The sequence below is a fragment of the Amblyomma americanum genome, chromosome 8, assembly GCF_052857255.1.
Source record: "Amblyomma americanum isolate KBUSLIRL-KWMA chromosome 8, ASM5285725v1, whole genome shotgun sequence".
Taxonomy (NCBI): domain Eukaryota; kingdom Metazoa; phylum Arthropoda; class Arachnida; order Ixodida; family Ixodidae; genus Amblyomma; species Amblyomma americanum.
In genome coordinates, this window is record NC_135504.1 from 6447322 (window position 1) to 6474994 (window position 27673).

Here is a 27673-nt window from a genome sequence, read left to right on the forward strand (position 1 = left end):
AGCCCTTAGCGTCCAGTTCTTGCTTATTTTGCGAGCAGTTCCTAAAAAACCGAAGTTCTGAATCGATTTTTCTCGCGGAGCACTTTCTGGGAGTGTCTTTAAATGCTAGCATCACGCCTATTCCCGTAGCACAGCTCCCATTCACAGATAAAAATTATTCAATTGCAGGGAACGAAAACTAGGCTTAGTGCGTGAAACAAGTACGCAGCTTAGGACAAGGTAGCGGCGGGACCCTGATCAGTTAAGATCAGAGTACCTACTATCAAACTGCATTAGCCGCGTGTTTCAAAGCTACATAGCCCCTTCAAGCGTGAATTTCAGATTTGCGCGAGTAGCATGCCAGGATTGCAGAGAAATTCCCAAGCTTCCCAGATGAGCAATTGTGAAGTATCGCTCATCGTGACTGTACGCACGTACTATTTTCCAGGCCTCAATTATATTTTAGACAGATAAATTTTAGGCATTTCAAGCGGTCATGTTCACGAAACATGAGAAACAAAAACTGATACTCACCACAGCCATACTAGAGCTACTGTAAAACAGAGCCATCCATTAAGAAAAACGGATCCCTGCATTATTTCGCATGCCTGACCCAATATGTTTTACAGGCTTTTTCACACTTGAGAACACTATTTCTTTTCACATTTGTGTTAAGGTCTAGTCCACTGTACTACACCTGAAGGGGCTGGCCTCAATACTAATAATGCCTTCTGGTTAGATGGGCCCCGATAGTGTGCAAGTGCTGATGGAATGCAGTAGAGCTATGCTGAAATACTGGTAGGAATTCTGCACTGCAAGCGCTATACTGTCAGACAAGCTCAAGAATTTATTTGGCACCTTTAATGCTGCATTTTTATGATAGGGTTCTTCAGCACAGGGCAACGTATTGATGTCTCGATGATCAGTGAAGCAAAGAAACAAAGGCCGTTGGCACCAAACTGACGGTGACAAGACACTGCGTTTATTCAGTCAATGAACACTCGTGCATACGTCCATCCTTTCACAACTTCCCTTTCCAATCTACGGGCTCTTAGAATTGGTAACAAAAAGCTAGACATGGAAGGTTAAAACTTCATTAAACTGCCAAACAGCAGTCTCATTTTGATGTGACTACAATTGCTGGACACAAAATAGCTCATAGTTTATTTTGAATAAAATATCTGCATCGTTAGAATAATCAGTCTTCTCACATTACGCTATGTATATATAGGTACATATCAATACTGCGACACACAATATTGCTTTTCACAGAAATTCACTGGTGTGCTCATTCACGCAAGTTAACCCACTGTTATACTCTGTACGCAACACTGTATGCACAATGGTATTCCTGGACTTGCCCAAAAGTTATGTTACAGCAAAACCTAGAAGACATGCCGGCAAACATAATGACACGACAAATCCTGCAAAAAGCTGTGCATGTTATGGTTGTCAACTGCTCCAAGGCACATAAGCACATTGAATACTGAGAGAAACAAACTGTGTGACAAGAATTGCACATGCTGAGGGAGCTCTAGCTGGGTTACCAGAGGCCTAAGTGATGAGGTGAGGTGCATCACAGTACTGAGGGGCATGATAGTACTGAGGCGGGCACATCATGCTATGCACCTCAATACCGTGGATACTTTTGATGTATGGAGGGTACCCCGCGTTATCCATCTTATGGTACCCACCTCAGTACCATGACGCTTCACCGCAATAGGTAGGTACACCATGATACTGAAATGGACACCACAGTCCTGCGAAACCAATCCCAGTACCTCCTTTGCCAGACGAGACAGACAGGAATATCCATGCAAAGACAGTTTTCTGCATGCAACAAGCTATCAGTTCACACATGCCTTCTCTATCTCTAGCACATGATGAAACACTCCCCTTAGTAAGGAATGAAAACATGCTATGGAGTTCAGGTAACATCACATGTACGGTCATTTGATGATCACGAGAGACAAGTACTTGGCGAAATTAAAAAAGAATAAATCTACTAGTGAGCAACTCTGCAGAAACAGCTCCAAGTCATCCACAGCCAACTGTACATGCCACATTGTTAGGCAACTTGCAGAATCGTGTGTGCAGCCTTAATTAAGAGACAGGCGCAATGCTTCTGGTAGCATCGGACTCGCTTACGACGGGTCACAACCATGCAGACAACAGCGCCACCTCGCAGCTGCGTGTCAAGCTTAAGCTTCCAAGCCCAGTTGGTGTGGGTTCAGACCAGTTCAACTAGTTTAAGTCAATAATTGCACACTGCATGCTTCTGCTACTGGGAGATAGCAAAACAAGCATCATATTGACAGACTGGGCAAATTCATAATAAAGAGAAGCGTCAGTGGTCTGACCTGTAACGCAGGCAGCGAAAGCAGCTATCAGCCATCGTGACATGTATCACATTTCTTGCAAACCGGTTTAGTTTCAAATGCTGATGACTCAGACAAGTAGAAGCAAAAGAAAGAGGTTTAACACAGGCCACAGAGAGTAAATGTGTGCTGCCTGCTAAACAAAGTATATGTAGCCCGATCTTCACTCCCTTCCAGAAGTAATTGCAAGTAGCAATAGATTTCCTGTACTAAGCATTATTAAGGAAAAAAGAAAAGGTGAGATTTAGCTGTTGTCTTTAGTCCAAAATAAAGGAAATGACGTTGCCGATCTTGGAATGTTTTTCTAAACAGCAGTCATGATCACTGCGAGTTTGGAGCTACATGCATGTCTAACTGGAACCAGTTTGATCAAATTAATAAATAACTCGAGTATGTGAAAGTGGCGAATATGCTAACACTGCTTCAACAATAGTTAGAAAATGGCATTTTAGCCTTGCCATGGTGGCACCACCACTCAGTACAACAAATTTGAGCTCGTAGGGCTTTAGAATGCTGCGACTTCAGAATGACAACTTGCACGATGGCCGCATGTTACAAAACACTGCAAGTCATTACATTCATTTCCTTTCTATTCGCCATGCTGTTGGCAACTCCAGCAAGTTCGAATGTCTCAGAAACTAACACAGTGAAGTGTTTCATTTTGATGAAGTTATCAGTTCTTTAACATATTTAGCAAGAGCACTAGCAGCGACTTGCCTATTGCAAAGTGGAAAAACAAAACACAACGAGAACTCATTTGTAAGCATTTATGATGTGTGCGTGACTACCGGAGTAACACACAAATTCAAATTTCACATCATTGTACTCCAACATGCAAAAGAGTTTCTGTAGCGGGCACGCAAATCCGACATACCACTGCATTGATGTCAAAAATAGCCAAAGATAGTAACAAAGAGAATAAAAGTGTGTCACACATGGCATTATCATCCCCAAAGTTCAGCAAATGGGGAGAGGGCGGGTATCTAGTCTCGAAACAGTGTGTATTATTCACACACCATTAAATTCGCAACAGATGCAGCTAACCTCATTTCACTGCCGAGGCGCACAAGCAAAAACCTCCGCTTGCTCCATAGCTATAACAAAAAGAGGGTGCGAACAGAGAGCTCGCTGAAGAAGAGAGAAAAATAAAAATAGAAACACAAACACACACTGTCTCAGTGTAACTTTTCTAAACAATACTGGCCCAATCCACCACTTCCGACCAACGGAGAAATGCAACAACAAAAGTCAGGGTTTAATGCAAACACACACAGATAAAAAGAAGATTTCTTTCTGCACTTGCTGTTAACACAGCCTCCACAAATTCTGCCCACTGAAGCATTCGACGAAACTGTCACTATCCTATGGAGCTTTTCAAACAAAAACACGCTCCTTCAGCGCATTCAACCTTCCTCGGCCCTCAAGTGTAAGACGGAGATAGGAGGAGGGAAATCCACTTTTCGAACACCTCAGCACGGTGGTGTCGTCTGCAGCTGTGTCGCATCCATTTTGGACCGTCTAGAATGAACGGTAAAAGGAGGAGACCTTGCAGCGTAGAACAAGGCGGAATTGTTTCTCTCCGTCTGTGCAAAGATGCTAAACTTCGAGCATCAGTGATTAAATAGAAAATGCCTCAACACATTGCTTTTATAAAGCATACATGCTGAAACTTACTGAAAAAGCTCCCTCTCAATACGGTCGAATCTGCAGGTGACAGGAACGGTAGAGAGCTTGAACTTACAAAAACACCTTTGCCACCTGGTACGTACATTAGTCACCTAGGGAAGGTCGAATGCTACCTCCCATAAGTTAAGCAAATGAGTAGATAAGCGAATGATCTTCAGAAAAAAGAAAAAAATTCCTTGCCTATTTAAACAGCCCGACTTGAAGGACATAACCATCTGTGTGGGCATGCATGAATGGACACATCTGGGCTGTGTAAAATGCATTACGGTGTTCCACCACTGCTTACACTCGCCACGCAAATGCTTCAAATGCCAAATTTGACGGCATACGCCGCAACTGCCAGGGTCAAGGAACCAATTCAAGACTGCCTGCCACAGTGGTATGTGCAGCGACCAACAACTTGAGTCCTTTGAAATCCCTCCAGTCGCTAGCTATCAAGTAAGCAATACTCAGCTTAAAAAAAAAAACAACAAACAAACAAACAGAATCGCAACAGCATGATTACTTATCAGTGCTCTAGAGAGTGCTGGCCGACACCACCGCAGGGGTGTGGCGGCTCCAACACACCGTGCATCTGCTGATGCCTGTATGGCAATCGCAGCTTACTGCACATGCAAAAGGCCTGTTCCCTACCCTAGCACAAACCAGCCACACACCACCGCTTTCAAGAGGTGTTACGACTCTGATGCCAGCGCCAGCTACTTTCGCAGGTGCCTACCCCCGCCTTCTCGGCAGCCCCATCGCCGAGCGAATGTCCAGACGCACCGCCGCTCCCCTTTGGAGCGGTCACCACAGCAACGAAGAAGCAACGGCTTGTCTCGTCGGCACGGGGCAGCTCTGCTCCCTCTCTGCCCCTCTTTGACGCTGAGAGGAGACTCCTCTTCCACCGTCAACAGAGGGCGGCAGGAGAGGGGTGTCTACCGTTGAGCTTCCATGGAGGACGATGAAGGTGAGGTGCTAATTGGGTAGCAGCGGCCCTGTGGAGAAGGGCCGACGCTCCGCTGCGGAGGATACTGGCTTGGGGCGCCCATCATCTGGCAACCCCCCTGCAGCGTTGAGGAGGACTGGTGGCTGCCTTGCAGGGGACTCGGACCTGTTGGAGGCGTGGCCGCAGACAGCTTGGACAGCGAGAGCAATGTCTCGGGGAAGTTGGGTGGAGTCGCCGGTGTGTTGGCGGGCGTACACATCTGTGAGAACAGCAACAAGAAATTGAGAGACATTTCACACACATTACATCGTATATTACAAAATTCACGCACATTACACTGTTTTAAGCGGTATCGTGTATGCGGTGCAACGTCCCAAAGAGACATATGGGCTGCGAGAGGCGCTGTAGTCGAGGGCTTCAGATTAAATTCGGCCACTTGGGGTTGTCTAATGTGCGCTGATGACATCACACAGCACATGGGCGTTGTCGCACCTCAGCTCCATCAAAATGAAGCTGCCGTGGCAGGGATTCATTCCCAGGACCTTGGTCATTACCTCGGTGGCTCTGCAGTCAAATGCTAAGGCCACTGGGGCGGGTTTACATTGTTTTTTTAAAAAAAAGATTGACAGTCAATCACGTCTAGAATTGATGTAAGCACGAAAGGCATTTCAGGAAAGGTATACTGAGTTCTAGGGCATCTCATAGATGGTCGAAGCTGCACTCTAGTCTAGGGCTCTTTCCCCCTTCTGGTGTGCAGCCCCAGAAGGCAGTATACCGACCTCAACGACCTTTGCCTCGGCCGAGCAGTGTGCACTGGCGCCACCTCCTCTCCTTAAGCACATGTTCCTCTCTTCTCTCATGGCGCAGTTGACTTGCCCAATGAGAAGCGAGACAGTTACCATACTGTGCCTTTCTTTTTCTCAAAACTTATTTTCTCCAGCAAAGTATGAACAAATGAAAAGTGACAAGAGAGCAATGAAAATTAGTCAGTGAAAGCTGACATTAGCAGCCGAACGATCTAGATTGATAGAAGACTCAGTACGAACACCTCATGGTTGTTTGCAGTTAGGCTGGATAGTTCAGGTGGTGGTTCCAACTTTTCTCCCACCCAGTGCCTCTTCTCTTTTGCAGCTGATTATCATTCCATATGCCCAAGGCCAGCAGCATGGATGGCATCATAAGTGTGCACTTGTAAGCGTTTCAAACTGTTTCGCGTGCACTGCAGTTTTATAATGCCTTGCTTTCCCCCTCGTGCTTTGCTCCGCATGAACTTAAACCAGTTTTTAGCAATGCTGTTACTATTACTGTCACACTTATTGCATGCTAACTAGTACATCAGCAAGTGCCCATTTGTGTAAGCTTCTATGACTCGCATGCCAGATGACTGGGAGGTACTGGGGCTGCAGCATGCCTCTTCTTTCAATCAGACACCGTGACGAGCTGTGCATGTGCAGCAATGGTGGCAAGCACAGCACATAGGCATAAGGGGATGCCCGAGAGCTTCGCCAAAGTTCGTTCATGCTTGCCTTAGTGTTCACCCTCCATTCTGACACCAAAGTCTCCCGTGGTGTGCCAACAAGAGCTAAATGCATTTCATGCTTAAAAAGGACAAAAACATCGCCCAAAGTACATTAGTTAACTATGTCTGCTACCAACTTTGCTAATGTTGTCAACACTGTCAGAGTCAATACTTCTTACAATGTTCTTGCATATATAAAATTTTGTTTGTTAAATCTTTATCAAGTTCTTATTATATTCTGATGTATTCATGTAAGTGGTCCACAAGTTAAAAAATTGATGTATTATGTTTATTTACTTCTGCAAGACACTTAATCATCCCTTTAGCAGTCGACTATAGGATCTTTTAATCTCTTAGTAGACCACTTTTCATAACCGCCCACCAAATCTCTTAATATTAGAGTTCCAATTCTGGGCAGAGAGGCCAACTAGAGTGATGATTCTCTGGCCAGCTAATCTGCGCTGGCAGAGGTGAGAAGAAAAAGCCCAGCAGGGGCTGATGATGTGGACAGAAGAGAGATATGAATAAATACCGACATATCAGCAAAGCATAGGAGAGTCACAGCTGCAAGTCAATTCTCACACTTCTTAAAAACTGAACTAATGACAGAACTGCACGGAAAGAATTCCAATTGAACAATGGTTTCTGGGCACTGCACAGCCGGCAGCTCTTAATACCGGGTGAACTCTCCATGGGGAAATGTTCACTTGACCACATTCAATTCGATGTATTCCCCAAGTTCACAAATTTTGTTTATGGTTTATGGGGTTTAATGTCCCAAAGTGACTCAGGCTGCCGGAGACATCGCAGTGGAGGGCTCCAAATACTTTCGACCACCTTGGGTTGATTAACGTACACTGACAACACATAGTACATGGGCCTCTAGCATTTCGCCGCCATCAAAATGCAACTGCCACGGCCGGAGTCTGAATTGTACTCGCGATGTAATGACCAGAGGAAACTTTCTAGTCGTCATTTCTCATTTTTTATCTTAAGAACAGTAATGTCAAGCGTTATAAGCAGGTTGCCGATCTCGTTTAAGGGAAGAGACATCAGTCTACTTGAATGCTTTAAAACAAAATGTCAAATACAGGAAAGATAGAAACACAGCCAGCACTGCAAATCTCTGGGATGTTTCTTTGGCAGACGCGTGTATACACTGTGGCAAGCTCGGGCCATATCAACTATTAAATAGCTCGCGCCCTTGGTGCCCTTTTGCCAAAGCTTCTCCGCAGTTGAACAGTTTGGCATTACTGCACGCTGCTGGAAATTTGAAGCCTCATAGAAATCGCATAAGATGAGCTCTCATTCGATCAGCTGAAGGTCGGCTCTTTGAACCTAGATCATCCTTCACATTTGATGCCTCAGCTGTCAGCTTATGAAGATTTCACAAGTTGTGAGAGTTGCTGCTGACAGGTCTTCTCTGTTTGCAGAATGGTTGGATCCTCAATGCAATTCAGCAATTTAATTTATAAGATGCACTCTTGGACCCACTCTGCTCAGCGCATATAAATTAAAGGCCATGAAAGCACTTCAGCGGTAGCGAGGTTGTATGAGTCAGGCTTTGCAACATGTTTTCGAAAAACTAGTTCTGCTGATGTAATCCCCCCCGCGGTGGCTCAGTGGTTAGGGCGCTCGGCTGCACACATTGTAGCAAAGTGGCTGCAACAGAGAAGAGCTTGCATCATGCAAATCCTCGGAGGACTTGAGGCACTATTTTCTACACCAGCCTCGGTGGCCTGGAGGTTAGAGCACTCGGCTACCGACTCAGAGGACCCGGGTTCAATCCGGGGCGCGGCAGCCGCGTTTCGATAGCGGCAGAGCGCGAAAGGCGCCCATGTGCTGTGCGATAGAACCCGTCGAAACTAATCCGGAGCCCTTCACTATGGCGTCCATCATTGCCCATGTACCGCTTCTAGACGTGACACCGTACAGTTTGCAATATTTTATGATTTTATAGTCTACAAAGCTTTCATGTGCACTGCATCGGAGCTGTTGTTGCTGCAAGCAAGGTAGACCGCATTTTAGTTGTGCTAAAATTGGCACATGCAGCACGTTGAGCTCCTCCCAAAAATCTGTACTTAATAATGCTTCACAATCTTAGCAAAGGTGCACAATCTGTTTTACTGTTATGTTCTTGTCAGCTCAACTGCTTTTGCCGAATATTCTGTATGGCTTATGGAATAATTGCTGCACTAGCTGGCATGCATAACAACTGTCTCAAGCAGTTGAATTTCAGTTCGTCTGTAATGCAAAAATACAACTGCATGACAAATGTGTTGCATTTTCAGCACTACTGTATTCTTTCTGCCAGCACGAATTGCACCGAGCTTGTGCCTAGACTTTGTGGCTGAAAACCTCTACTAATGTGCATCAAGGGCATGGATAGGCAAGTGACATAGCAGCTATTCCAGCACTGAGAGAGGTGCGCCCATTTACTGAGGCTTTGGTACGTGCACAAGAACCTCACTCACGCACAAAATTAATCACGCAATGCATTTCACTGCCTGCATATGGTGGTGTGGGACATTACATGCCATTCACATATAACTTGCAGCTCTGAATGTTAAGAATTCCTGTGCTTGATTTCCCAATGCTGGTTGCTGCTTTATGTACATGAAAAAGAAGTACTAAAATAAATGCTTTGTTTTATGGCATCTCTTGAATGTTCACTAGCTTCAGAATGTAAATCAATGTGGCTTCCCATTAAGTAGAGGCGAGCCTGTAGCCATTTTGCTGTCGTGTACTTAGTGCTCGGAGGCTGGTCGAAGAAGAAACACCAGCCAATGTACGGACATATGTCCCAATGGCTGGCACCTCAGCTGTTGATGGATATGTACAGAAATGTGGAAATATAAAACTTATGCACTGTATGCAAAGTGTTCAAGGTAAGGTAGGTAAGTAACAACACAAGCAGCTGGGTAGAAGATTAGCTTGCCTTGTGTTTTTCTTTATGGAAACTCCCAAGTCAAAACAAAGCATCAAAGCCTGCTGCACAACTTTGCTACAGGCACCACAACATAAACAAAGTCAGGCACAAAGACAAAGTAGACCGCAGCCAAAAGAGAAACTAACTCTTCACATCGGCAGCTTTACTACATTTAACTGCAAAGTGAGAAAGTTGATCATCTACTAATGGAAACTCTTCTTGTCATGTGGGTAATAACATCTAATATAACCTTTGTCTTGCAAAAACTCTTGCAGGCACAAATTATACAGCACAGAATGTAATAAACGATTTTAATGCAGGAGATCTGAGTGACAAATACTAAATTATAATAAATAGCATGGTAGAGCGTAAAAAAATCATGCTTCGGCTTTTCCAGCACACACAAAGGCAAGGGCTTGACCCGAGTTGTTTTCAGCATTTTCTACAAGTTCCTTTTGAAGAAGTCTCGTGCGATGTTGAACAAAAGGCATTCCCATCTAGTTTTAGTTTGAACACTGCGGCATAGCTTGAATGTTAACCGACTTTGGTAAACCGTCCCTAGGACGCTGGAGATACCAAAAAATCAGGGATGTCAGTGAACACAATCTGCTGCTTTAAAAATAGCAATTTTATGGCATGTTTATTACTCTTTATCCTCACAGATAATTGGCCCAACGACCACCAGACCGCTCTCTGCCGTCCTTGCAGCATTTCGCACTTCTTGAAATCACCAACGTCCCTCTCGATTAATAAGTCAACCATTCAGTGCTATATTCCTATATGCAATCATGCGATGCATCACATGTAACCTAGAGACGCAAACGTTTATCTACTTCACATGCATGTTTGCACCTAGACAGTTTCCAAATGATGCTCTGCTGCACAGCGACAGCTCAGTATTATAACATTTGTCTCAGATGTCAATTCTCCCATGTGCTGTACAGCTAGACTATGTTGACTGCTATATTTTTTTTTTAAGTTAGGTTCTCCTGAAGTGAAGGTTCTCATAACTTACTGCCTCAGAGCATGAAAAGAATAGTGGTGAATAATTCTTATCACTTTGTAATGTGATCAGCTTGGCTGTCACCCTCCCTTTCTGCACACAGGAAACGGGGAAACATAACTGCAACATGCGGGTCCACACAAATGGGTAACTTTAACGTAACAGCTCGCTTATCATTTTTTCACACCTGCTGTGTGCTCACGTCGATCGACTGGTCTATACAATACCTATACAATGGTCTATAGCAATGCCTATACAAACGAAACCGCAGAAGCGACCCGCAAGTCCAAATTCACATGACAAAGCTCAGCCATGACGCAATGCCCAATTTATTTTGGACACCACCTATTAATTAACTATTCATCCGATAGAGTCAGTTCTTGGCCTAGTTGGTATTCTTGATTCACGTTCATAGTATTCCAGCGCAACGGCACATAGCCAAAGAAAAGAAGACGGAAAAGAAGGACGAACACAGCGCTGTGTTTGTCCTTCTTTTCTTTGGCTATGTGCTGTTGCGCTGGAATACTATGAACGTATTCATCCGATTGTCACCAAATTTCTTACGCCGCATCTTCACATCCTCCTCCTTCGATTATAACCATTTTTTAGACGTTCTTCCTTTCTAGTTAACCACAATGGCTGCGGACACATTTTGATGACACGAAACTGCCGACATAGCCTAGTAAAGCTTTCGCTTTAAAAATCTCGCATCGTGTCACCACAGAGTGCCGAGAAAACATTTCGTGGCGCTAATAAATTTAATTTCTCTCTTTTTTTCTAGCCTGTATGCTCACCGTTTTCTGTGCAAGTATGCTCTTTATCATAAGGAAGCTGTTATCCACCATCTATCAGTCTAAACCAAATGAAATTTATTCCCAATAGGCCTTTAATGCAGACATGAGCTTAACGCTTAGAAACCTGACCGCCTCAAGCACTAGGGATGTCCCTTAAAACGGTTTTATTACAACCGTAAGAATGTCAATCTCTTGAGAAGCACCAAACAGTTTTTGTCAAAATCCATACACCAGGAAAAGCAACACAACTGGCTCACAGGCACATATTTTGTGACGGGATTCAGGTAGTAACTACGTAGTCCTTTGAGTGTGCCTAAAACTGAGGTCATATCATCTGTTGCAGGTGCCACCGCTCTAGCCGGCTATTACAACAACATGGCATCGGTCATCCCAAAGCAGCTCCTGTCAGATTAGACTGACAACAGAGGATGACATATGCAATTATCAACAGACATTACATGCAGTCCAGATAAGTGTACATTTCACTGCCTGTAATAATGCTCGAAGCTACTGGGGTAGATAACAAATTGTTTTAATGTATATAAACAAAAATAATGGTATACAAGCAAACGAGCTTGCTTCGCAGCCGGCAAAATGGCCCGAGATATCCCGCGCGGACGTCCTTCGGACGTTGAGCAGACTGGCAAGCGGGCAGCAACAGGCCGCCGTTAGGCAAATACTGATCTTGCTGGACAAGCCCGTCATGAGTCATTTATCTGCCCGCCGCCAAGTGCAAACACTGCGGCATGCCGACACACACACACACACGCACAAACACATGGCCGCAGCTGTTACAGCTCAATTTCCAGCTGGCCGGGCAATGAAACACCAAACACGGCAACAGCTAGCTTAGAGCTGGCCGCAATCTCGACAACACTCCACTCGCTGCAAGGCAACACACGGATACCGACTTTTCCCTGCTTTGCGATTTCTTTTTTTCGCTCATATTTTCTTCCTTCCGCCCGCGACAACCAACGCTTAGGCAACAGCCGCAGCGAGGTAGATATCACCGAACCGCGCGGCGCGTCTGGTAACGTTGCGTAACACCGCCGACCCCCCCATCCTCTGTCGCGAGAGTTCTCCCCCAGCAAGGTCATGAAAGCACGCCGTCTGCGCGTGAACACCGCGGCGTCAATGAGTACACAAGAAATTAACACAACACACAACCGCGATCGCGCTTTACACTGATAGGCCGGCTGTGTGTCGGGTGTTGCTGCCGAACGCCTAAACTTCGTCGTCTTGTTTACAGTGGAACGCGCGATCGCGTGCGAATCCGTTGGCCAACAAAAGCTTGCAAAACCGAAACGCAAAGGGGAAGCACTACACCCAACACACGCAGCGACGGCGGCAGTGGACGCATGCGCGACTGCCGCCGGCGTGTTTCGTTTCGTCCATTTTTGCTTGTTTTTCTTTTCTTTTCCCCGTTCTCGGTTTGTTTAACGTCGTTGGTGGCGGCGAAGCGCCGCCGACTACACAAGCCCCGCGACACCGCTCGGTTTCAGCACGCCTAGCCAACAGCCCGGAACGCTGGCGAGGGGGCTGCTTACGGGTACCAGCACCTATTACAAGGTGTTGGTTTAGGCAGCGTGTCGACACCAAAAAGTAAAACCAGCAGCGGCACGGAGGTCGCGGCGGCAGTGCAGTCAAGTCGATTATCAGCGCGAGCGAGCCGCTTCTGGCGAATGACAGCGCGGCCCGCGCGTAGCAAACAACCGTCTTTCTCGCAGCATGCGTCACTGATAACTGCCCGCAGCGAAAGCCGAAATGCCAGGCATGCCGCAGCAGCGGATCGCGGCTACTGCAGCTGGCTGGTGCGAGTCCAAAGATCGAGAAACGAAAAAAAAACGTGTCGAGGAGCTAGACGGTCCATACATTCGGCCGCGACGCGGAGCTCGTCGATAGTAGACGAGGAGGTTTAAAGCGAGGAGGACGGAGGGAGAGCTGCTACACCGTCGCCGCCGTCCACGGAACTAACTCGTGGTGAAGAGCAAAAAAGAGTTGCGTCACCGAAAAGTTGGACAGGACAGAGTTTGGGTGAGGCTTACCGAGCTAAAGTGGCCCGCCGGGTGACAGCCAGGCACGGCGGCGTCTTGGAAGAAAATGCTCAGCGCCGTCTGCGGAATGAAAGAGTCGGTCGAGTTATGAAGGAAGCTTTCCCGTGGCCATGTTGATGAAGGGGGGGGGGGGGGGGGGGGGTAGCGCCGATTGATCTCGGGCGACGCAGAGCTCACCTCGAACTGCCAATGGGCAGCCTGAAGTAGTTGTCTGGCCTGGTCCCTGGCGCATCCAGCAGCCTGCGCGAACTGATTGATCATGACCTGTTCACGAAGGGAATCCATAGCTGTGGATCCCCCGACGACCCACCGCCTCCTGCGCCGTTTTTCGCCTCGCTCGAGGCTCTCCGAGTGACGTCAGGCGGCTACGCGGGGCATCATTGGTCATGCGTGATCACAGGACGCGTTCCTATTGGGTCGCCGCAGTGGAGCCATTTCCGCTTCCGCCTCGGCTCAAAACACGGCTCGGAAGTGTGCTCTGTTTGTAAACAAACCGAAGCAGGTGCTATGGGTTGTCGGTCTTTTCATATTTTCGGCGTTTTTGCAAATGTGCCAGTGTGTGCGAAGTTGTTGGCTTCCCTCTGATGAAGCTTATAACGTGCGCGATCGGGATTAAAGGTATTTAACGCGCGCTTGCTACGCTATCATCTTGTGTGTTCTAGCGGCGTTTTTCCTGAAATGAAAATGACGCTAGTGAGGTTAATGCACCGTTACGCCCGTACACACTGAACTCGTTCTTAGGCCTAATATGCGCATCACGCGAAAAAGTGCGTAGATGTTATCGGGTTACTTTCTGCTTACAGAATTCCACAATCTTGTCACACTTTCTGTGACCCGCTTTGTTTTACTTCCAACAGCTGACTCATAAGCATATCGAAGCATTGTGTGAAAAAGACGTCATACTTGTTTTCTGAACGCGCGGAAGAACTCTCGCGTTGGAAATTTATCGTCTCCTTGCGCATTTGTGTGTTCATGGCGTAAAAATTTCGCGATGGTGTATTGAAGGTATAATTTGCGTGGTCTTGCTTATTTTACTTGCCTATTTAGTGCAGTAGACAAATGACGCAAATGCCCATCTCTGAATAAACGTGCTGAAAAGCGCCGCTAAGGCTTACAACAGCCAATCCAATCCACGGCTTCTTGCTTGCCATTACTGGATGTATGAATCGCAACATGGCCGTCTAGACTGGTTCCTAAAGCAGGTGGGCGGCGGTCTGTTTTCGTCTTTCAGAGTCGAGCAACTTGACTCTTTGTAACCTCATTGTCTTCGATAGTATCACAAGAGAAAGGTCTGGGACAGAGGTGTGAAATGGATGTCGTCGACGTCTGGTACAACAAGCAGGACTACATAGAAACGGTGAGGGGGGCCTTCGGCTCTGCGTGCGCTTTCGGTTGTCGTGTAATTTGAATCACTCCTTCGATTTCGTTCTTGCTGTGTTACAGGCGTCGGGAAACAAAGTGAGCCGAAACTCGGTGCTTTGCGGCAGCCACAACATAGTCCTTAATGGAAAGGTATGCTGTATGTTTGCGTGTTCCTTTGTTGGCGTTTCGACGTGTTGGGGATCGCCGGCGTCATACTTGTCATGTTTCTTTGCAGACAATCATTCAGTCCGAATCGATTATACGTGGTGACTTGGCGAACGTAAGGATTGGGAGGCACTGTGTCATCAGCAGCCGGTCAGTAATCAGGCCGCCGTTCAAGAAGTTTAGCAAAGGGTAGGTTATTTTCGCGTGTTCTCTGGGTACACGTCCGTCATTCGGTTCACTCGGAGCGAAGTGTTTTGTGTCGACGGGCAGATCAGTAACCCGGTGCACGATGCCGGCATTAAGTGGAGTTTGCTCTGTTGCTTCTCAAAATGTTTGCATTGCTCCTTGAGTAATGTATCCCCATGAGTATCCCGCTCATTCCTCAGCCTGACCTGTGCAAGGCTTGTTGTTGAGAACTGAAGAACTAAATTAGGTTAGTGTTTGGTTTCATAGTCACACAGAGTGTGACAGCATTCGATAATTGAAGATGTTTATGGCGTCCCATTTCCCTACGTAATCCTGTAATCTTTGGTTCATGATGCACATTTGCAGAACTTCTCCTTTGGCATACTTTGCATGGTCGGTCAGTCATACTGTTCTTAGATTTTTGTCGATTAGATACTCATAGCTGCGTCTTGATGCCAGTTTAGTCTCTTTTCAGGGCTGGCTTTCACATTTTAATGCCAGTGTTTAACGAGCTGGTATTGTGTTGCGAAATTGAAGAGCAATTTTTACTTGACGTTAATCGGTTCTTGCCTTTGCAGTGTGGCCTTCTTTCCACTTCATATTGGAGACCACGTTTTCATTGGTGAGGGCACTGTCGTCAATGCAGGCCATGTCGGTTCTTTCGTCTACATCGGCAAGAACTGTGTTATCGTGAGTCCATCTTCGTTTACTTTTCCTAAGAAACCGTTTCCTTTTTTTTCTTAATTTAAGTTCCGTGTACTGCGTTACAGCAAATACAGGCGGGAAATTATTTCTGTAAGTGCCAACAGTTGTGTTTAAGTTTAAAGGGATACTGAAGGCAAATTGAAGTTGGCCTGTGTCGATAGGCTACCCTGCACTAATGACAAAGGCTCTACTTTCTTTAAAAATGGAGTTTTTAAAAATGAAAAGGTCAGAAAACGAAATACAGGTGGTGTCATCACCGACCGTGTTCCCCCCTCCCCCCTAAGCAGAAATTTTGCAGAGGAAAACTGCATGCTGAAGCCCGTTTTTTTTTTTTTTTTTAACAATAACGGCCAAGAAATACATTGTTCAAATGTGACCATTGCCCTCCCCAACTGCCCCCTCTGAGAGTGACCCATAAATTCACCCCTGATCATGGCACTTTCCAAGCTCTCCAGGATGGTCATACAGATCTTCCTCACCGAGTCCCTAGGTTCCAACAAGCTGCTTTAAGAGGATGATATGCCGTTAAAGCGTTTGTGGCAGCTGGTGGCAGGTTGGCCTTCTCATCATCTTCATCTGATTCTTCACAGTCGGGGAATGCTCGTAGTTCGTGTACAATGACATGGTCTGTGCATGGCCTTGTGATGCTGGTGTCATATCCTAAACCAATGAAGTCATCCCACGGGAAATTATGTCCAGCCACCTGTGCATCAACAGCACGTTCCTGCAAATTCACGTGTGTAATCATGCAAGTGTTCAACAGCGTCTCCGGTCATTCCTTGGTCCATAAATCATGCTTTACGGAAACAATTCCTGATGCACTCTGCAGTCCCATCCACATGACCTTAATCGTTTTCGCAGCGGCCTACAGAGATATTCTTACCAGACCGTCACCACCTAGTGTGTCAATTGTTGTCAACATGCGCTGATGATAGGATACCTTGAGTGTGTGAATGACGCCCATGTCTGGTAGTTGTATCTTGCACTTGGCATTCGATGGCGAGAAGAGCATTGTCACCACATTCAGAGAAGGCAACACGTGGTGTGTCAGAAAGTTGTCAAGCACAAGCAGGACCTTGTATTTTTTTTGCTATGTAATGGCCAAACTCCACAGTCCACTAGGTGAGCAAACTGTGTGCAATACTCATCGTTCAATTGAAACTTATGCCTGGTCGTACGCTTGTTGAATAACAACAAAAAGTAACGCATTATACTGGCCTTTTTGTTTGGCTTGTAGTATACAAAAACCTACCTCCTAAAGCATTGCAGCTTGTAAGACTTGCCGATGAAAAAGGGGACTAGCTGCTGCCAGTTGCAGTCATCCATCCTCGTGCACGGGACAATGTTAACGCAAAAGCCTGCTGTTTCCTCCAACAGCGCAGGTGTTGCATTTTTCTTGGCAGCACTTGGTATAACTGTGCCATTTTGTCGTTAATGTCTAACCTTTTCTGTTATATTTGGGTTGCCATATTCTTTCCTGGTCTGGGGGGCAGATGTCACGGTGGCTCGGAGATGCTCCTCAATCTCTGTGCTTACTAGAAGTGAGTTTTTCAACTGTAAGGCTGAGTTTAGGGCACCTCCTTGTTCATCCTTAGTTATGTCACCATGGCTCTTCACTTATCTAAGATGCATATTTTGATGGGGACACTGCCCTCATTCGTAATAAGCAAGCATTTGTTATAACTGTGGCCGTCATATGGTAGGCTTGACTGCTGAAACACTAAATTTCTGGTTGCATGTTCTTTTGTTTGTAATGGCGTGCAATATATTAAAATACATGAACCACCACGTAGTAGTCACCTTCGGCCACTACATAATTTATAATTGTTTCTTCTCTTATGCTTTTTGGATTCTGCTTCAAGAGTCGAACAATGGCTGCAGTGTCAAAGTTTATCACAGGTCATGTGTTGCATGAAAAAAAGCTGATATAATTGGTGCAATGTCGTTTTAATTCACCGCAGCGGTGGCCGAGAGATTGAGCATCCGCCTCCCATGCGGGAGGTGCGGGATTCGATCCCCAGTGCCGCCGGGTACCCACCGGTGATACAATGGGTACAAGCTTTCCCCTGGTCTGGTGCTCGGCTTATTTTGGGTGAAATGCTTGAAAAATGGGTCTTTGACCCCAGCTTGAGAAGTCAAAAGATACCTTGTGTCATGGCGCTCTTTGGCCATTGATGCCCTTGCGCCATAAACATTCATCATCATCATCATCATCATCATCATCATCATCATCATCATCATCATCATCATCATCATCATCATCGTTTTAATTCACTACATTACTACAGCCAATTGCCTCAAGAGCTGGAATGGCAGTGAATGAAGAAGAAATTACGGTTTTACTCACGTAATTTGCACACCCCGAGTTTATAAAACAAAACATTTACTTGCATATTTTGCGCTCCCTGCTGTGCCAGACTGCCAGCATGCACGTGGGTGCACGCAAGACAGGCTTGGGAAGATCGGCGCGGCCGTGTTGACATGCGCGGCTGCGAAAGGTGTCAGTGGTAGGGGGACGGATTGCATGCCATTTACCCAGATCACTCGCATTGGCGGCCGCTTTCCCAGACAAATAGTTGCAAGAGCAAACTTCCGGTAACCTCTGGCATGTGCCAGGGTCTGAAACTAGAGATCCGTTTGCTGTTCAGTTTGCTGCTGGTCAGCCCAGACGCACGCGAGGGCGCCGTTTTATCATCTTTTGCCTCTGTTTCACCCTGACTACTGGCTTCGTGGTTGTATCATTGCGTGTTTATTTCTTTGAGCTGCACACATGCCGTCATGGTATCCCATAGAGAACTACATAACGTTGAGTCGGAGATGGGGAGGGAGTATATGTCTTATATTTGGAGTCTTTTCTTTTGGCCTGCAAGGGGTACGAGTTGGGGGTGCCGACATGTAGGCGACAATATACCGTATAAATATTGTGCATTTTGACCTTTCTAGAGGCTTTCAAGATGTGTTTAGAATGTTTTTGTGTAATTTGCACACCCCGTTTTTTCAGGCTTTAATTTAGAGGAAAAAGCGCCCAAATTATGTGAGCAAATATGGTATATCTCATTTTCTCGTGCTTCATAGGACTTGCATGCACCTTGGACATCATGGTCATCATTTGGTTATTGAAGCCGAACTTGAAGAAAAGAGCAAATTCAGTTTTAAATTATTTAGCAGTCATAGGTCAATACCACATGGTAAACCATGTATACTAATGCCTTATGTGTTGTGCCGTCACGGCAGCTCAGTGGTTATGGTGATTGGCTGCTGACCCTAAAGATGTGGGTTTGATACCGGCCACGGCGGTCGCATTTTGAGGGAGGCGAAATGCTAAAGGCGTCTGTACTGTGTGGTGTCAGTGCATGTTTAGGAACTCCAGGTGGTCGAAATTGTCCGCAGCCCTCCACTACGGCTTCCTCATAGCGGGAGTCGCTTTGGGATATTATACCCCATGACACCAATCCTTACACGTTGTTGTAAAGAAGGTAACATGCAACGAAAATTTGGTTTTTATACTCCTGTAAGCAAAAGCGAATTTTTTTAAAGAAAGTAGTGCGGATGTCACGTACCTGTGGGCAGTCAGCATGCACTTCTCCACACTAAATATCGCAATGTTTTTATGATGAGCAACCTGATAAGTCACACACTCTATATTGTAAGCAATAATAATGAAACAAAACATTTCATATCTTGGAGCTGCTATTTTGCACTGATGGATAATAGAATTTAAAGCACAAAACAGACAAAAAGCAATAAAAAAGGAGCCACCAGAGGTGCTGCTTCACAAGCTCATCCAACTCGTGGTGTGCGAGTTCGTGGCATTCGCATTCGAGTCCTAAATTCCATTTGACATCACTGGGTCACTGACCTCAGTGTGAAACATGAATTATGTTTTTTTTTCTTCCAGCTTTCATGTTCATTGCTTTGCTCACCGTACAAAGGAGCTTGGCACTGCAATAGGTCCCAGTATTTACCTATACTATACCCACTGTCCAAAAAAACCTAATGCCGCTACCATCTCTGCGCTTAGCTTGAATAGACATGTACAACCTTATTGTAAGCATGCAAATCACACAGTTCAAAAGTAAATCTCAAGCAATGTGCTCTGAATGCAAAGCAGTTAAATTTATTCAACAATGTTACATTCAATAAACTTTTGACAGTTGGTGTACAGTAAAGAAATGCGTGACTAGCTTACAGTGTGAGTTTGTAGCTGCTTAATTGCTTCCTCTCAGAGACCTCCGATGAGCTGTTCATCCTTCCTGAAGTGTGGTTGAGCTTCACCTTTGCCTTGTGTTCGCTCAGGGGCGTCGGAGCGTGCTCAAGGACTGCTGCATGATCGAGGACAATACAGTGCTGGCACCCGAGACCGTCGTGCCAGCATTTGCCGTCTTCTCTGGATCCCCAGGCAAGTTGTCTCCCTTCAGTTGACCTGTGTACATGCTCTAATTTTTACACCCCCCTCCCAGTGATGGATCAGCAAAAGCACTGATTGATCTGGTAAAGCAATGGGATCACGATGGTGCTCAAGGTGTGTTATGTGGTGGTAGATGGCAAATTACAAACGTGGCTTGATTCAGGGGCGACATAATACTTTAAACCATAAATGCAGAGAAATGGGTTTGAAGTCACCTAGCGATGTTTTGAAAACTAAGAAAAGTGCCAGAATTGTCGTCAGGTGGTGCAGTTGTCGGGTGTCGTCACTGGAACACTGAGCCGCTAAAATTTTCTTAAAACAGTCATCAACAGCAGAGTTACGGCTGTCGTATTCAAGTGATTTGTCTTCCATGCCCTCTTCGATTTGAGTCAGTTTCGTTCACCTCTCCGGGTAGCCGCCACGGCGGCTCAGCAGTTGTTGCGCTCAGCAGCTGGCCCGAAAGATGCAGGTTCAATCCTGACCGTTGTGGTCGCATTTCTGTGGAGGTGAAATGCTAGAGGCCCGTGTACTGTGCACGTTAAAGAACCCCGGGAGGTTGAAATTATCCAAAGCTCTCCACTACGGCATCCCTCAGAGCCTGAGTTGATGTGGGACGTTAAACCCACTGTCACCCATCTGGATGACAAGCCTTCGCAATAAAAATGCCCCTTTCTCCTGAATTTGAAGACAGAAACGCGGAGTATGTCAAGTGTCTATGTCACAGCCCTGCCTCGACAAGTATTTTTTTTTGCTTTTCGTCCCCTGGCATTGCTGTATGCATGAAATACAATTAGTACCAGTAGTGTTAGGGGGGGCATCGAAACACGTGAGCAGCTTTCTGACAAGACATTTTTTATGGTAAAAGATGAAGATATGACTTAGGTGAATAGCAAACGAAGGTAGAGTAGTGCCCACGTCACGCAGAGACATACTAAATGAGCCAGAACAAGCAACTAAATTGCATGTTTTTGTTCTTTGTGCTGAAACGAATGGCACAACGAAAAATAACGAGAGCAACATGCAGAAAACGAGGTGTTGTCCTTCATTCATTCGCTTGCGAACCTGAATGGTGGACCAATGAAATGCAGTTCGCTGTGGTGGCACAGTTAAGATTTGGGTGCTATTGTAGAAGTTGAGGAGGTTGACTTTGCCAAAGGAGAGTGCAAACATGCTTTGAATTGAATTTTTCCTGCCTCACGGGGCGTGCATGGATCCAATATTTTCAAGAGGTGTTGTAACTGGGCTTTTAATTTTAATTGTCTGAACCTGGTCAGGGACCCTTTTAAACAATGCGGAGAACTTCGTTGAGTTGCTCTTCTGAGTAAAAGTTGATTCTCTGGTTCTTTCTGGCTTTGTTCATGACAGCTCGGCAGCAAAATACATATTTACCGTTGAGAAAATCGGATTTAAAAAACCTTCCCGCCAGTCGATTTAAACTCGGGATGTTATTACTGAGAAGAACGAGTTACCACCGTTTTGAATTGAATGAGGTGTAGCGTAGCCCCTGATCCATGCCAGAAAATCTGTGTCAACGCACTGCAATTTACTCATGAAATCATGCGGTGATAGCGACACCCATGTTTTGCTTTTTGGTCTTTTATAGCTTATAAAAGCTGTTTTTCGCGACAGTGGTCTCTTTGTGATTAGAGCGCAGTACCTGATTGATACAAGCAACCGATATTTATCCCCAGTTTTGTTTTAAAGCACAGAAGATAGCCATGTTCTAGCTGCAACCAGCTTGCTTCAAAATGAAGTTTTTCCTGTTTGTTTGCCTTTTTTCGGCTCTTGTTGTGGATAACCCCCGTGCCTTTCCTTCGCCTCACTTCTCTATTGCTTATAAGAGGCAGTGCACATGCCTGCCAGTTGCTTAGGCTTAGGTACTGTGCGCTATGGAACAGTCAGGCCATGGCTGAAGAATATTTGCCTCTGAGAAAGGTTTGGTCTCGGGCTGCGGGACAGGGCATTATGCTCCAAAACGAGAAGAGAGGCAGTGAATGTGGGTGGTCGTTTCCTTGTGTCCGCTAGTGTCAAACAGCATGCTGTGTGCCGTTTTGATCAGACATGAATATGCATTTGTGTATGTGGCCTCCAGGGGCATGTAGCGCGAGAAAAAAAAATAAATGGAAATGAGTCACCTGGCTAGAGTCAAGCGAGTGATCTTTGACTGTATTTATTATCTCCTAAACCTGGGGATTAACCTGCACCTTATCAGGCTGTTTGCCAGGGTTACCTCGTTGCACTTGTATTACAGTAGAATCTCGGTGACACGAATCTCACGGGGTCGCGAAAAAATTTGTCATCCGAAATTTCGTATCAAGCAAACGAACAAAATTCATATGCAGAAGCGTAGAAAATACATGCACGTAGATCTGTGTACGGCTGACGGGATTTATTCACGGCCGTGCGGCCACGCTAGTCTCTGTGCGTACCGCGCGATTAGCGATCGCAATTTCGGCAATGTGAGGGCCACGCACAACCTGTCATTGCTCGTGGTGCATCCCGTGCGATTAGCGATCGCGACTTCGGCAATGTGAGAGCTGCACACCGCCGATCACTGGCGATGCAACCGCGACATCGACGATGTGCAGGCAACGCTTCGTGCTTGAGGGTGCGATCGCGGCTCGCGCGTTCTTATCATCCGATGTGGCACGGGAGAGAGTTCAGAACATCCGGAATTCCGCACGTTGTTCACAATGCACTCCAATCAGGGAATTTTACAAATTTGTATCAGCCGTGTTCGTATTACCGAGATTCTACTGTAGTTGTTACTGTCACTCTTGACCGCTCGATCGGTACTGGGGCATCATTGAATGAAATAATGGGCTGCATTGGGATTACTTTCAAAATATCAACGCAGTTTTTTTTTGTTTACTGCAACATCACTTGGCACAGGCTTAGAAAGGTGGATGGGGATGATGAACATAAAAGTTTAAGAAGGCATTTTTCCCATTTTCGTGAAAGGAAACCTGCAGAGATAGTCTGTAGCTATAAACGGTCGTCTACCATCCACGTTTAGAACTTCTTGTTAGGCTAGGTGGTGCATTTTGTAACAAAAGAACTAAAGCGCAACCAAAACGAACACAAGAAAGGACCACACAGGACTAGCGCTAGTCTTGTGTGGTCCTTTCGTGTGTTGGTCTTCGTTGCGCTTTAGTTCTTTTGTTACAGCATTCACGTGTAGTCTGGGGAATGTTTGTGAACTTCCTCCGTGGGCCTGCCTCTCCAGATGAAGCACTTGCATGCACTTGGGAGCCGTTGCTGGACAGATCCACAACAAGAGTTGGCGTTGCAAATCACTTGCTTTGTAAAAATATCAATATTAAAGGGACACTGAGGAGAACCCTATCAAAATTTTTTTGTTAGCAATATCTGATAGTTCCGCATTTCATGGCTATGTTGACGCTTGTCCGGGAGCGAAAGATGCATTTATTTCAAAGAAATTTGGATTCGAAGTTGAAAAATTTTTTTCCCGCCGCTCCGATTCAAACTCGAGAACTCTTATGACGACACAGAACGGAGTGACGTGAAACGTGACGTAAACGGAGACTCCGTGATTTCTGGCGGCTAGCGGTGCGGTCTAGCAGCTGCCGAAATGAAAGCTACCGCCGCTGCACGTTGAAGGCATCTATCGGGGGTCGCTACCGTCGCTTCGTTTACGTTTGCACCGGCGTCTTGCCAGCGTTACGATGGATCCCATTCCCGAACCCTACGACGTAGTTCTCGCAAAAACTCTGGCCAGCATTTCAGCGACCCACAGAGCGTGTGATGCTTTTGAGGGAGCACGGTTAGGTTAGGCGCCGGCGGGTGGTTTCCCCCTTCCTCAGAGAGCAGCCGTTGCAAACTAAATATCATAACCGCAGTGCGGGGAGTCGCAAGGGGCCAGGACAAGGTCGGCGCCTTGCGCCCATCGGAGGCTGGCCGGGGCTTTGGGGCCAACGGATTGTGATTCCTTGAACGGCGCAGTTGCACGGCGCAGCAGGCGGCGTCGAGGTCTCCCACGGTTGCAAGGGCCAAGTTATTTATTTATTTTTTTGCCACAAAAAACAAATGGGTGCTCGAGGGCGGTCGCGTTTAAAGTCGGCGGCTTGAAACGAAAGCCGGCGCACGACGCTTCAACGGCTTCCGCTAGATCCAACGGGTCCACTGGATCTGGCTCTCTCGCCAACTTGCATGTACCTTCAGATATGTACTGTGAATGGATTAAAATAGCCAAGCTCGAAAACAACAGTTCCGCCCAACTGCCACAGCTATTGAATATAACGCGCACCTCGCCGCGGAGCCAAATCAGTCTGGCCGGCCCGGCGGCGGCTGGCGCGCTCGGCGCGAAATAGATACATGCTCCAATCTCCCCGCCAGTACGGTCAGAGTGCGCCGAAGCCGCCGATCGCGTCGGCGGTCAAGCGCAGTTGGAGTATAGAGGGTCTCGCTTTGACCGACGTGACTTTGCCGTGCAGCGCACGCGCGCGCCTCGCCGCAGCATAAATGCGCCTTAACAGAGCCTGCGCCTAACCGCTAACCAACGTATTCAGCGGCGGCATCCATGGGAGCCAATGAAACTCCCCGCCCACTCCCTAAATAAAAGAAAAGAAGTCCAGTGCCGAGGTTCGGAATCGAACCAGGGCCTTCGGCGTTTGAGGCGGAAACGCTACCACTCCGCCACGATGGCTCAAGTTACAGCCGTCAATAAAGGCGTATCTAGTGAATGCACTCTTCTGATACAGAAATCTCCGCGCTTTCGCTAGGTATATCCTGGCCTAACAGAGCTAGGCCATCAGCAATTTTCCTGAACTGCCTTGTACCTTGTCTCCCGTCCCTAATAAACGATTTCCGTGAAGTAGTTTGAAGTTGACTGGCACAGCCGGGAATGTTTCGCCGGGCAAGCGTGCGAATACACAAGTGCTGCCTTGTACGATCACCGACCATCGTGCCATCATAGCTTTACATCGATCATGGCGATCATATGACAAGCCTTAACAGGCTCCTTCAAAGGTGAACTAGCACTTGAAGCGGCACTTGGAGTTCCTCTGCTGTTCGGCGCTTGTAAATCGAAGCGCGTCAAAAACAAAACCACGGGGCACGCAAAGCTCATAGACGCGAAGTGCCATAATAAATCGAAACTCTCCTGGCCACCTGTGGCGCTGCCAAGCATCCGTTTTCTTTGCTTCCAATATTCAGGTTGTCTTTTGCCTGCCTTCGTTGTGTGATAAAAGTGCACTATTGGTTTTAAAACAAAACTTACTTCAATATTGATATGTGCAACCTACCTTTGTCAGCCTCAGAGATTCGCGACACCAAGTAGGATGGAAAATTCCTCCAAGGTGGCGTCTCTTGTCCTATGGCGTCACCACGCTTGTACGTGCGAGATTGGCCTGTGGTGGCGATACCTGTATTTTGGTTCTTGCTATTTTCTACCTTACAAGAGCTTTGTTTTCAGTAAGAGCGGCGTTTTTGTGATCAGGAGCTGGTATTCTATCGATACAAGCCAACTTCAATTTCTCCTCAGTGTCCCTTTAATAATGGGGGGAGGGGGTGTTTGGCATGCTTGTGAATGGTAAGCGAATGAAATAGGGGTACTGTATACAGAATTAGTGAATTGATTGGGTAACGGAATATGTGGGGGTCTGCATTAGTGACTTTACTGGTGCATTTAGACTATTCAGTGTGGATATTTGCTGTCAGTGAATGCACAGATCGTTCAGAAAGCTTTTGGAGAGGACCCCGTAACTGAAACACAGAGAAAAAAAAAATGTAGTGCTGGAATTTGAAGGGTAGCCTGGGTGGTGTGGGAAAAAAAATGTACGACATTTGAGGCTCTCAGGTGTTAAAAGACTTGTGAAATGTGGAATTAGTGAAAACCGCAGTCTCTGAAATTCGCTTATTGAGACTGTGGTATGGTGTGAGCAACAAGTTCTGAACTTTTCACTTTGCAGTTATGGTTGACACTCAGAGCCTTATTCAACCCTCAACTTTTAATAGAAGGGCATATAAGAGAAAGTAAATTCTTTGTGTTACTTGTGAATTAATATGCTGTCAGTAATCATTGGTTTTAAACACGTTATCAGTGCGTGTTTGCCATAGGTATCGCATGTGAAGCACTGAGAAAGAATCCACTTTGCTGAATGGACTTCTGGATATCGGTGTGCACATCATTTTGCATTGTCTTCTTTTGCTCATTCCCACTGCAGGACAAAGGCCTGTCCTGCAACAGGTGCGACCACCTTATCCCCACAAACTTCCTGATTTCATCCGCCCACCCGACTCTCTGGTGCCACTTGCTACACTTGCCTTCTTTTCGAATCCATCCAGTTACCTCAAGGGACCATCACTTATCATGTGTTCTCACAACATGCCCTGCTCATGCCCTTTTCTTCTTCCTGATTTCAACTACGGTATCCTTGACAGGTGGTAGATATATAGGCTTTAATGTCCCGAATATCCACCTTAGCAGTGAGACATGGCTCAGCGGAGGGCTGTCTGGGGTTCTGTAACTGGTGGCGACATTGCACAGCACGTGAGCGTTCTTACTTCTCGACCAAATTGAAATGTGAACAGCTCGGCTGAGATTCAGTCTCAAGCTCACAAGCTCGGCAGCTGACCGGCTTGGCAGTGTTTGTTATCCGCCGTGGTTATCGCTTTGAAAAAATGAAGCTGAGTCTTGGGTTGGAGGCACTCACTCCTTTCTGCATGCTTCCTCTTAAGATGCTCAAAAATTCTGTTATTGTAAAAATAAAGTGCACTCAGGACAGGAAGACCAAGTCCTGAGTGCGCTATATATTTTTACAAGATGCAGTACCAACTAGCTCAAATGTCGATTCTGCTTCAATTCTGTTATTACTGCTCCAAGAAGGTTGTGGTCCTGCTCCATAGCTGCTCCAGAATGTTTATTTTTCTGCTCCAAGAACTGCTTTAAAACTTATTTTCGCTGTCTCACCCCCGTCTTTATCACATTTAATAATAATGTATCCTTCTTTTATCTTCCCTGACCTCCAGGTCTGTTTGCTGGTGAACTCCCAGAGTGCACACAAGATCTGATGACAGACTTCACCAAGGCATACTACCACCATTTCAAGCCATCAGAGGGTGCTGCCAGCTAGCCCCAAATGTTATTTTGGATTTATGTATTTAAATGAATGAATTAAAATGCTGCAATGCTGGGTTTTTACGACGACTGTTACCCAGCTCTGCGCTTTGTTCGCGTTGTCTTGCAAAGTGCGCTCAGTTTCTATGATGCCGAATGGGTTTTGTGGAGAAGGCTGAAGTGCTGGTCAGCCCTTTGCTGTGATTCTTAACATTCCTGGGCAACCGTCCATGTGTTTTAGTATTTTGTCTGGATGGTGTCTGCGGTGGCGTCAGGACAATGCAGCTAGCCATGGAGAGAAAAATGATAGGTGTAACTTTAAGAGACCTTGAAGCGGGCAGTGTGGGTGAAAGAACAAATGCGGGTTAATGACATCCTATTCGAAATCAAGGGGAAGAAATGGGCTTGGGCAGGGCATGTAACGCAAAGGCAAGATAACCGCTCGCCCTTAAGGGTAGTGGAGTGGGTTCCAAGAGAAGGCAAGCGTAGCAGGGGTCGG

The 27673-nt window shown here is 46.3% G+C and overlaps 2 protein-coding genes across 4 annotated transcripts; one reads left to right on the forward strand and one right to left on the reverse strand.

Annotated features, from left to right (window-relative positions):
* Positions 1 to 939: 939 nt before the first annotated feature.
* Positions 940 to 13581, reverse strand: LOC144100836 (UBA-like domain-containing protein 2). The gene is made up of 3 exons (XM_077633726.1): positions 13448 to 13581; positions 13262 to 13330; positions 940 to 5230 (listed from the first exon to the last, which is right to left on the reverse strand). Exons 1-3 carry the CDS (start codon positions 13553 to 13555, stop codon positions 4961 to 4963), a joined length of 447 nt encoding a protein of 148 aa, XP_077489852.1. The 5' UTR covers positions 13556 to 13581; the 3' UTR covers positions 940 to 4960.
* A 167-nt stretch (positions 13582 to 13748) lies between these two features.
* DCTN5-p25 (Dynactin 5, p25 subunit) lies at positions 13749 to 27274 on the forward strand. Of its 3 annotated transcripts, none has more exons than XM_077633723.1 (7): positions 13749 to 13888; positions 14502 to 14627; positions 14714 to 14782; positions 14868 to 14986; positions 15562 to 15673; positions 19985 to 20087; positions 27087 to 27274. In XM_077633723.1, the coding sequence occupies exons 2-7, from the start codon at positions 14580 to 14582 to the stop codon at positions 27188 to 27190; spliced, it is 555 nt and encodes a 184-aa protein (XP_077489849.1). In that variant the 5' UTR covers positions 13749 to 13888; positions 14502 to 14579; the 3' UTR covers positions 27191 to 27274. The 3 variants fall into 3 exon arrangements, with proteins under 3 accessions (XP_077489849.1, XP_077489848.1, XP_077489851.1); XM_077633722.1 differs by having other exon boundaries at positions 13805 to 13888; positions 14545 to 14627; XM_077633725.1 differs by lacking the exon at positions 13749 to 13888 and adding an exon at positions 14318 to 14472 and having other exon boundaries at positions 14545 to 14627.
* Positions 27275 to 27673: the final 399 nt, after the last annotated feature.